Source organism: Furipterus horrens, unplaced genomic scaffold, assembly GCF_987537825.1.
Source record: "Furipterus horrens unplaced genomic scaffold, mFurHor1.1.pri manual_scaffold_4, whole genome shotgun sequence".
Classification (NCBI taxonomy): domain Eukaryota; kingdom Metazoa; phylum Chordata; class Mammalia; order Chiroptera; family Furipteridae; genus Furipterus; species Furipterus horrens.
In genome coordinates, this window is record NW_028327174.1 from 122,371 (window position 1) to 133,328 (window position 10,958).

At 60.6% G+C, this 10,958-nt stretch overlaps 1 protein-coding gene across 1 annotated transcript; it reads left to right on the forward strand.

Annotated features, from left to right (window-relative positions):
- The first annotated feature begins 397 nt into the window (after positions 1-397).
- CPT1B (carnitine palmitoyltransferase 1B) lies at positions 398-8,637 on the forward strand. The gene is made up of 19 exons (XM_090272193.1): positions 398-642; positions 1,072-1,231; positions 1,607-1,746; positions 2,038-2,215; positions 2,428-2,529; positions 2,714-2,851; positions 2,947-3,024; positions 3,874-3,981; positions 4,052-4,136; positions 4,749-4,944; positions 5,243-5,428; positions 5,518-5,623; positions 5,713-5,829; positions 6,080-6,244; positions 6,323-6,457; positions 6,551-6,703; positions 7,228-7,341; positions 7,813-7,905; positions 8,111-8,637. The coding sequence occupies exons 2-19, from the start codon at positions 1,091-1,093 to the stop codon at positions 8,192-8,194; spliced, it is 2,319 nt and encodes a 772-aa protein (XP_090128319.1). The 5' UTR covers positions 398-642; positions 1,072-1,090; the 3' UTR covers positions 8,195-8,637.
- The last annotated feature ends 2,321 nt before the right edge of the window (positions 8,638-10,958 follow it).

Sequence of the window (10,958 nt, forward strand, 5' to 3'; positions counted from 1 at the left end):
CTTGCCCGGCTCGGTCACGCACAGAGCGCCACATGGGGACTCGCACAGACTGACAAGGGTGACCACTGCTCTGAGCCTGTTTCCCTTCCTGAAAAGCCTGGCTGTTCAGTGCTCTGGGCTTCAAAGTTAAGGGTTCTTTCCGCCAATTGGAGGCCCCTCCCTAGGCCGTCCCTAGATCCAGCTGGGAAGTGATAAATACTCGAGTAACTGGGTAGTGGACTGGGGAGTAAAGGGGGTGCAAAGAGTGCCCTGGGTGGGGCGGCCCAGCCCTGTGCTGCCGAGATCCCGGGACAGGCCGCACAGCAGACACAGGTGACCTTTTCCCTACATTCGACTATTTTTAGCTCTAATGCCACCATCCTCACGTGAGACCCTTTGCCCCACCCCCACGCCCCCACCCCCAGGTTCCCGGACCTTTGAGCAGTTTCACCTCGCAGAAGTGGGGCTCTCCCACCCTGATTTCCACCGTGGAGGGGAGGGGAGTCTGGTTGCCGCCCCGCGTCTGTTTTCTGAACCCAAATTTGGGAGTTGGTGTCGGGTTCCCGGTGAAGGCGGGGCAGGGGTGGCCAGCCTGAAGGACGTGGGGACACGGGCCAGAGCGACTGGCCCCGCACGCAGACAGAAGTGAACCCGAGCTGTGCTGTGAGTGGAGTTGGGGGCAACACGACCCCCACCGGGCTCAGACGCGGTGCGGGGGCAAGGACGTGGGAGGCCCCTTGCGGTCGAGGCTGGGAGCACCCAGACGCCTCGCACCGCACAGCAAGGCTTCCTGGTGCACCTCTCGCCTCTGCCCAAGGCCGCCCTTCACTGTCCTCCGGGATGCTGACGTTGTGAAGGCCTTGACAGCCCCCTACCTGACCCCTGCACCACAGCGGCAGGGCCTGCCCCGAACGCAGGCGCAGGGGTTCGGGCCGTTGGCCAGGCTGGAGGTCCTGGCGGTGGGGTGAGGGGTGGCCTGGGGCGCTGGCGGGCGGCCGCTAGCAGGGTGGGGGCAGGGGCAGGCCGCAGGCGGGGCCTCGGTGGGGGCGGGGTAGGCTTGAGCTTGTTTGAGCATCCCCTGCCCCCTCCCAGGTGCCGGCCAACCCCCAGGATGGCGGAAGCGCACCAGGCTGTGGCTTTCCAGTTCACCGTGACCCCGGATGGGTTTGACTTCCATCTCAGTCGGGAGGCCCTAAAACACATCTACTTGTCCGGGATCAACGCCTGGAAGAAACGTCTGATTCGCATCAAGGTGGGCGCAGGTGGTTCTGTTGGCCTCCTCCCGCCAGGTGCAAGGGAGAGCCTTCTGGGGGCGGAGGCCAGGTGTCATGAGCTGCTCCAGTGTCCAGGAGCTCCACACCTGCCTTGGCTGGCAGTTCTGCTGGGGAAGAGGCTCTAGCAGTGCAGAAACGAGGGAGGTGCTCAAGGTGTGGAGGGGAGGTAGGTGTGCAAGCAGTGGGCACTGAGCAGTTGGGTGCTGCAGGTGTGGGAGTGAGGAGGAGGGGAAGCCCAGGCGTGAAGGAATAAGGGCGCAGCAGGGACCCAAGGAGAAAGCCTTCCAGGTGAAGACCCGGACCTCACACGGGTTCCCTTGCTGCTGGTAAGCGCACCTGTTTCTGCCCCACAGAATGGCATCCTCAGGGGTGTGTATCCTGGCAGCCCCACCAGCTGGCTGGTCGTCGTCATGACAACAGTGGGTTCTTCCTACTGCAATGTGGACATCTCCAAGGGGCTGGTCTGTTATATCCAGAGACACCTCCCTGAGGGGTGAGGAACGGGCCACAGAGGAGGTCGGGTGGGCTTCAAGGTCGGGGTTCCTGAGCTAGGCAGACCCAGGATGGTAGCCATCGAAGGCCGTAGGGGCAGCCCTCTCCTGGCAGCCACAGTCTCCATCCCACGTGCACGTGTGTGCATTGCACTTAGTTGTGAGTGTGGCCAGGGATGTGGTTCTCCTTCAGTGCCTCCACCAAGATGGTTCACAGCCATGGAGACCACAGGGGCAGTGTTCCGAGGCTGGCCTCCAGCGGACCCCTGCAGCCCTCTCCCCTTCTCTGACAGATACGGCCCCTACCAGACCCCACAGACACGGGCACTGGTCAGCATGGCCATCTTCTCCACGGGGGTCTGGATGACGGGCATCTTCTTCTTCCGCCAAACCCTGAAGCTGCTGCTTTCCTACCACGGCTGGATGTTTGAGATGCATGGCCAGACCAGCCGCCTCACCAAAGTCTGGGCTGTGAGCAGCTGGTGGAGGGCTTTAGGCATCTGGTTTGAGACCCCAGGGGCCTCCTTTGGGGTCCTGAACTAGAGGGGACCAGCAGGGGGCAGTGGTGCCTGGCGAATGGGTTTGTCCTGTTTTGAGAACGTGGGGCCAGCTCCTCAGTGCTTGCTCGTTTGTTCCCATTCTCTTCACGGCTTCCCAGACCAATGCTCTGCTCTGCCCCACAGATGTGTGTCCGCCTTCTGTCCAGAGGGCGTCCCATGCTGTACAGCTTCCAGACGTCCCTGCCCAAGCTCCCTGTGCCCAGTGTGCCGGCCACAATTCAGCGGGTGAGGGCCTGGGCCAGGCATCCTGACGGGCAGGGTAGGCTGGGCTGAGGACTTGTCCAGCCATGAGGGACTCTCCCCTTCAAAGAGTGAATTCGAGAGCAGTGGGGCTGGGGTCAGAGCAGGGGCGGGACAGAGACAGCCATTGCCGTCCGGCCCCCACGCTGACGGTAAGCTGGCTGGACAGTACCTGGAGTCTGTGCGGCCCCTGTTGGATAACAAGCAGTATCACCGCATGGAGACCCTGGCCAAGGAATTCCAGGAAAGGACTGCCCCCAGGCTGCAGAAGTACCTGGTACTCAAGTCGTGGTGGGCAACCAACTATGTGAGTCCCCCTTCTGAGCTTCCCTTCAGCCACCTCACGTCCCGGCTGCTGCCACCCTGCCCTAACCACAGCCCTGACCTCCTGGCTGCCCCCAGGTGAGTGACTGGTGGGAAGAGTACATCTACCTTCGCAGCAGGACACCCCTCATGGTGAACAGCAACTATTACGTCATGGTAAGAGGAGAGCCACGGGGCACTGTGTGCTCAGCTCTGTCCCCAGCTGCAGGTCTCGGGGCAGAGGGCCCGTAGGACAGCCCAGAGCCCTGGTGGTGGTTTCCACAGGCCAGGGGAGAATCTGGAGTGAGGCCCGAGGGGAAGTGGGGAGGTCCCAGGAGAATAGTCAGGGAGCAGCTTAGAGGCGATGGGGACACTGAGGGTTCAGAATCCAACAGCCCCGCAGCCTAACACTTGCTCTCAGGACCCCCGGGGCTCCCTTCGCAGCCCAACCCAGGCTCTGCTGTGTGCTCCCTCGGTTCCTCAGTGGCCTTCTGGCCATGGGTTCTCAGCTGTCCTGATGCTGTCACCAGGGAGTTTCCTTAGACAGGCCTTCCTTTGTGTCACTCTGTGGATCCAGAGCTTCTCTTAGCAGCTGGGAGGCCGCTGTTGGCCCCTCCATCGTGGGCCTGGCCCTCCCCCTGCCCCAGCCGTGGACCATGCAGCGCTCTCCCCCTGCCCGGAGACCATCCTGAGTTACAGTTGGATCCCCTTCCTCCCCAAACCTGTCCTCTTGGAAACACACACGACTGATCTGTACCTGGGGTTTTAAGCAGTTTTTCTAGTGGGCGAACCCCTTTCTCAAAGAAAAATAAACAAAACGTGAACAAATAGGTTATGGAAAAGCAGCTGAGGTCAGAGCTGGGGCCGAGGAGGGACGTGGTCATTTGGGCATTCATCTTTGGCAGGCCACCTGACAGTGAGTGCCGAGCAGGCTGAGGACAAGGGACAATACCCCTCGGGCCATGGGCAGGGAAACCAGGTGACACCCTGCTCCTGTCACAGCTGCCCTGTGGCTCTGTCTCGTAGGACTTCGTGCTCATCAGGAACACAGATGTGCAGGCCGCCCGCTTGGGAAACGTGGTTCACGCCATGATCACATACCGCCGCAGACTGGACCGTGAGGACATCAAGCCTGTGAGTGGTGTTGGGCTGAGGGCAGACGGGGGAGGAGGCCCCGTCTTAGCCGTGCTGCACCCCCTCCCAGGTGATGGCCCTGGGCATCGTGCCCATGTGCTCCTACCAGATGGAGAGGATGTTCAACACCACTCGGATCCCAGGCAAGGAGACAGGTACGGCCACAGCACCCACGGTGGGGCCGTTGGGACAGAGCCCCCTTGCTCCCAGCTGTGGGCCCGCCATGGCTAGGTGCCTACTGCCTGTTCATCACCAGTGTGCTCTCTGTCTCGGGTGTGTACGTGTCAGGCAGCCAGATTCCAACCCACACTGGGCACCTGCTATGTGCAGGCATGACGCTCATGCTGGGTCCCTGAGTCCCGCTGCAGGGGCTCCCAGGCAGGACAGGCATCCTGAGCGAGGAGCACCCGGCAGAGTGCTGCTGTCCCTTCTGGAGGTGGGCAGGCTCTCCGGGGGTCTGGCAGGGACAGGAGCAGAAGCTTGCTTCTCTGACACAGGGAGTTTGTGCCACTCCTCGAGTTTTGGTTTCCTTCTCTATGAAATGCCTCCTAGGACTGTTGTTGGCATAATGGAGAGGTATGGAGGTACCCCACACAGGCCCTCCTGGCTCCCAGCGGGCCACTTGGCCCCTGGGAAGGAGGCCTGGCTGAGCAGGGGCCACCAAGCGAGCACACAGTTGGGGGGCCCAGGCCAGGGCCTGTCAGGAAGGGAAGTGCTCCCCGCCCTCCGCTGACCTGCCTCAGCCCGCACGCTGGCCTCCGTCACAGACGTGCTACAGCACCTCGCAGAGAGCAGGCACGTGGCCGTCTACCACAAAGGCCGCTTCTTCAAGCTGTGGGTCTACCAGGGCTCCCGCCTGCTGCAGCCCCGGGAGCTGGAGCTGCAGTTCCAGAGAATCCTGGACGACCCTTCCCCACCCCAGCCCGGGGAGGAGAAGCTGGCAGCCCTCACTGCAAGTGGAAGGTATCCCTGTGGGCAGGGCTGTCTTGGCTGAGGTTCAGCCCCCGAAGAGCGGGGCTCGGCTTGCTTGCCACCATGGGACTTGGGGCCAGAGGCATGGCTGAGGGAGGGGCCTGCCCAGCACTCGTCCTCTGTCCCGACACTGGTGGCAATGGCAGTGGGGTGGCTGCCATCACCTCTAACTGGGTGGCAGCCTGGGGGGGTGCATGGAAGGCAGGGACTCCTTCTGGGACAGCCTGCAGCCCCGCCTTGCCCAGCTGCAGGCCCTGGGCGGTGCCCTCACCCTGCCCTCCCGCCCCAGAGTGGAGTGGGCACAGGCACGCCAGACCTTCTTCAGCTCCGGCAGGAACAGGGTGGCTCTCGATGCCATTGAGCGTGCCGCTTTCTTCGTGGTCCTGGACGAGGAGTGTCACTGCTATGACCCTGGGGATGAGGCCAGCCTCAGCCTCTATGGCAAGGCCCTGCTGCATGGCAACTGCTACAACAGGTGCCACTGCCCGCTGCCCCAGGCCTCCCCCCGCCCCCCTGCCCACCTCCTCCCCTGCCTTCCATCTTCACGGGCTCCTGTCCCTGCAGGTGGTTTGACAAGTCCTTCACCCTCGTGGCCTTCAAGAACGGCCAGCTGGGCCTCAACACAGAGCACTCGTGGGCAGACGCCCCTATCATAGGGCACCTCTGGGAGGTAACAAGCCCAGCAATGTCCTGCAGGGCAGGCGGTAGGGACAGGGCAAGGGACCAGGACAGCCCCTCAGCCTGGCCTTCTCTCTGCAGTTTGTCCTGGGCACCGACACCTTCCACTTGGGCTACACGGAGACAGGGCATTGCCTGGGTGAACCGAACCCCATGCTGCCACCTCCTCAGCGGCTCCAGTGGGACATACCTGAGCGGGTGCGCAGGCTGAGCAGGGCAGGGACAGGCAGGCGGGAGCGACAAGTCTCTGGACACCCTGCTGCCTCCTCCCCTCCCCTTAGCCCCGCCCACAGGGGGCGTGGCCCCAGGGTGAACCAACCTCCGGGCCAGGTGGTGGGTGAGAGGCTGTGAGGTGTGAGCCTCCCGTCCTGTTAGTGCCTCTTGCGCTGGAGGTGTCGAGGCCTAGACCACCCAGTCTCGCCCCCAGACCCTTCCCATGTCTCTGCAGTGCCAGGCGGCCATCGAAAGCTCCTACCAGGCGGCCAAGGCGCTGGCAGACGACGTGGAGCTTTACTGCTTCCAGTTCCTGCCCTTCGGCAAAGGCCTTATCAAGAAGTGCCGGACCAGCCCCGACGCCTTCGTGCAGATCGCCCTGCAGCTGGCACACTTCCGGGTAGGCGCCCCGCCGGTGCCACGGGCACAGGGCAGCCCCAGGGTCCACCTGCCAAGTTTACCCCTCTGCGTTCCCCAGGACAGGGGCAAGCTCTGCCTGACATATGAAGCCTCAATGACAAGACTGTTCCGTGAGGGACGGACTGAGACTGTGCGTTCCTGCACCAACGAGTCCACAGCCTTTGTCCGAGCCATGGCACAGGGGTCCCACACGGTGAGCCCCCCATGGCCACCAGCGAGGTGACCTTCCACTCCTGCTGCCTAGAGGGTTAGGGCTACTCCTCACTGTTCCACTCTTGCCCCCCAGAGAGCAGATCTCCAGAAACTCTTCCGGAAAGCCTCCGAGAAGCACCAGAGCATGTACCGCCTGGCCATGACCGGGGCTGGCATCGACAGGCACCTCTTCTGCCTCTACGTGGTCTCCAAGTACCTGGGGGTCAACTCCCCTTTCCTGGCGGAGGTCAGTGTTGTGGGTGGCTGTGTCCTCTGTCCCTGTGGCCTCATCTCTTGGTTCTCAGCCTGTTTCTGTCTGACCGAGGGGCTGGGCAGGCTTCCCGTCCACACTTCGTCCAGGCCCATTGTCCTGGCACCGAGTGGAGTTGGTGCGCCTGTGCGAGGGGCAGACAGACAAGTGTGCAGCATGGCAGGTGGTGGTGGCGCTGCTGAGAAAAGTGGAGAGGCCAGGGGGACTCAGGCTGGCAGCACGCTGGGTGGAGGGGACAGCAGGAGGGGAGCCGAGGGGAGGGGCGGAGCCCATGGAGGAAGAAGGTGAAGGAGAGGAGGCGGGAGGGGCGTCCTCCACAAGTGGTCAGAGTTTCGTGCAGATGCCGCAGTGGTAAGAACAGGCTGGGGGGACCAGGGGCAGCAGTCAGCGAGGGCCTGCCCTGCGTTCCTCCTGCCTGGCTCCCGCAGGTGCTCAGGCCCCGCCTGTCAGCAGGCGTGTGCCGACCGCAGGCCCCCTGACCGCTGTGCCTCCCCCTTCAGGTGCTCTCAGAACCCTGGCGCCTCTCCACCAGCCAGACGGCTCAGTTCCAGATCCGCATGTTTGACCCAAACAAGTACCCCAATCACCTGGGTGCTGGCGGGGGCTTTGGCCCTGTAAGTGCCCTTGAAGGGGAATGAGGAGGTAGGATTGGGGGGCGCGGTTCAGCGAAGAGTGCAGGGCCTCAAGGAGGTCAGACCAGGGGCTAGAGCACAGCCTTCGACCTGCCCTGCCTGGGCCCCAACCTGGGCCAGCAGCCCTGCTGAGCATGACGGCGCCCAGGGCAGGCTTCCCTCTGCAGTGTGCAGCTCCGGGACACTCACTCACGTGGGCTCCTCCTCGCCATTCTAGAGACACACCTGGGACAAGGCCCTTGAGGCTCTTGAGGGAAGCCTGAGGTCCTGGATCTCCGGGAAATGGGCAGGGCAGTTGTTGGGTTTTCACTTGGTTTCCTGGGTGGGGCCCTGACCTCAGGGAAAGTGCAGTGTCTGGGGGCAGCGCCCTTCCTGGGAATTTTGTGTAGCCTCAGTTGGCTTCAGATCTTCAAAGTTTGTTTACCTCTGCTTCCGGCCTCCTGCTGCCCTCAGGTGGCGGATGACGGTTATGGGGTCTCCTACATGATCGCAGGCGAGGACACCATCTTCTTCCACGTCTCCAGCAAGTTCTCAAGCTCAGAGACGGTGAGTGTCTGCTCAGACCAGAGGAGTGAGGCTGAGCTGCCTCCAACTCCACGGCTTAGGCTACAATTCTCGAAACCACAAGGACTGGTTCCCCACAGAGGAGAGGGTGCCAGCTGGGCCCAGTCTGGCCAGGGAAGGGTCCTTGTTTGTGGGGACAGGGGCAGGGGCCTGCCTGAAGGCTGGTCTGGGCTCTTGACTCCTGCAGAATGCCCAGCGCTTTGGGAACCACATCCGTCAAGCTCTGCTGGACATCGCCAATCTTTTCCAAGTTCTCAAGGCTGACAGCTAAGGGCTGGAGAAAGGCCAGCTGCCCTTTCGTCCCCGCGTGTGGAGGAATGGGCCTGGGGTCAGCTTGCAGGCACCAGGGGGGCCATGCACAGGTGCCCAGGCTCTAAGGACAGCGCTGGCAGCCGGTGCTCCCCTGGCCAATGCTGCTTCCCAAGGCCCACCTGGTAGAGGTGGGGTTGGAGCAGGGAGGGAATTTTGATTTTTTTTTTTCTTGCTAGATACTAATAAACATAAGGCTATGTAACTCTCTCTTAGTCCTTAGGTTCCTGTGTTTTGTTTGGGAACTAGGAGGCCCTTCCCCTGCCCTAGCTCAGGCCAGCGGTGGCAAGGGCTGGGCTGGCCTGGGAGACAGAGACTGTGACCTGTTTGAAATGTGTTTCTGCTGAGGTCACTGTCCACACCCACTATGTGCATTTGGAATAAATTCTTGCTTCAGAACCTTCACCTGTTCCCTAGGGTCAGTTCTGCTTATCTGCTGGGGAGAAGGGCCACCTGCTTCCCCTCCGCATGTGCGTGCCCTCTGCACATGAGCACAGCCCTGCAGGGCCTCGGCCTGCCCTCAGAGCTGCCACTGGACCTGGGCCTGGTGTCAGTGGTCCTGTCCATGAAGGGCACACAGGGTGGTCCAGAGCAACCTATGCTGCTTCCCTCAGATCAGCTTCTCTATTAAACTAAGAGTAAGCAAAAAATAACCTTCATGGAAAGTGCCAGTAGGCACTCCATTGCCAGAGCGACTGGATATCAGCACTTGGTAAGTGCTAAGAACCAGAGTGGGTTGGGTGCAGTCCTCGGCCTTCCCCGATGAACCCCGCCATCCCCGGCTCTGCGCTGGGGTTTGGTGGTGAGCAGGGCACCACCTGCCCACGTGGAATTCACTGCTAGGTGAGGCAGGCCTGACTCCAGGGATGGAGTAGCTGGCAGGGAAGCCTAGAGGTTTTGGGAATCATCCATTTAGCAAGTGCTTACTGAGTACCGCGGTGCGCTAGGCGCTGAGATACAGCAGTGAGCAAAACTGGCGGGAAGTGTTCCTCCCTGTGGGGTCAGGGTCTGGTGAGGAGACCAGTGATCACCAAAAGGCAGAGAATGCTAAGTGCTAAGGAGAAAAGCAAGGGAGGGGAACAATGGGGGGGGCAGTTTCAGACAGGATGGCGAAGGCAGGGAGGTGAGGGTACATGTAGATACCTGAGGGCAGAGGTTCCTGGCTGAGGGACAGCAAGAGCCAAAGCTCCTAGGCGGCTGGTGCCTGCTGCAGTGAGGGACGGAGTGGAGGCCCCTGGCTGGTGTGGGGTCAGGGACAGGATGAGGTGGTGGGTGGAGTGGTGGCCAGGGGCTCGTAGGCTGGATTCTGGCTTCTCTGAGTGATGGGGGAAGCCTCTCGGGTTTGAGCAGAGGTGACATCCTCGGTCCTAAATTTTAATGAGATCTCTCTGGGGATGGTATTGGAAGAAAGGATCAGAAGAAAGGACACCTATTGGAGGGCACTGCTCAGAGCTGGGAAAAATGACGTGACTTAAGCTAAGCAATTGCAAATCAGGAAGCTACGAATATCCATGGTTGGCCCCACAAATCTGACAGGGAGGCTTCGAAGACCATTCACATTTCCTACTCTGGGTAACAGGATGATTAAACGAGACTTTAAAATGTTGACTTTGACGTGTGTATAAGAAATGTCCCTAGATTCTTGAAAACATAAAAGCTAATGAGACCTAGGCTCCTGACGACAGCTTTAGAGGCAGTTAAAGTCCCAAGAGCACATGGAAGGGCCCTAGGGCAGAGGCACCTAACTGCTTGAGTCTCTGAGAGAGACTTATAGAAGTACTCCGACACTCACACAACGTTGCATGCTGTGTCAGCTTTCTTGGTCTTTTGAGGGCAGCATCACAGACCTCTGCCTTATGGGGGCCCATACAGCCTACCCTGGGAAGGGGTCCGTGGGAGAGGCTTCTGGACACATCAGCTTGCCCAGCCCTGGGAGAGCAATGAGCAGTTTTTATCAGCTGGCTTTTAATTACTATTGAAGTTCAGCCAAAGTTATCTGATCTGTTCTTGGTTAGAATAACCAGGGTATAAACTTCTGGTGAGAACCTGCCAGACCCAAACGAGCTCCTTGTGCCCCATGGGTTTGTGGATCTGCACTAGTTAAAAGTTAGCAATCGTAACATAAACCCTGAAGTCTCAGCAGAGGGTTAATTCTGCTTATTGGCTGAGATAGACTCTGCTCCAGACCATGATTCAAAGACATGCTGACCGAGGTCCCGAGGTCCTGGCTTCCTCAGCTAGTTCCCAAGTCGCCTTGGACGTCAGCATCCCGCAGGTACCGGAGGGAAGAAAGAGAGAGAATCACTCTCGGAGGCTTTCCTGGGCCTGGCCTGATGGTGCCACAGAGCACGTCCATCCAGGACTCATGTCACAGGGCAGGCAGGGACATGTAGTCTGGCTCTGTGCCCAGGATATAAAGGAAACGGTGAACAGTTAACCAGTTTCAGAAGCCCAAGGGCACGGACAGACCAGACTGACGTCTGTGGGCTCCAGGCCCCTCAATTCCAGCCCAACTGGTCTCAGTCTCCTCTGCCGCTCCCCAAGAACCTGGAGCCCCAGCCGCACTCCCTGACGTCGGTCAGCTCATCCACACCTTTGCCTTCTCCTTCACAGAACCTTCTGCCTAGAATCGGTGCCTTCCTCAGGCTGGAAAACCGCTCCCTGAAGCTGCCTTCCTTGCCCACTAGAGTTACTCCTGACCCGTGTTTTCCTGGGCAGTCCAAGCC

Excerpts from the sequence above, each read along its gene's own strand:
- CPT1B (XM_090272193.1), top strand. The coding sequence starts at position 1,091 with ATGGCGGAAGCGCACCAGGCTGTGGCTTTCCAGTTCACCGTGACCCCG. Across the intron at positions 5,624-5,712 it reads TCATAGGGCACCTCTGGGAG|TTTGTCCTGGGCACCGACAC; the intron begins GTAACAAGCCCA and ends TTCTCTCTGCAG. Across the intron at positions 6,245-6,322 it reads TGCAGCTGGCACACTTCCGG|GACAGGGGCAAGCTCTGCCT; the intron begins GTAGGCGCCCCG and ends TGCGTTCCCCAG.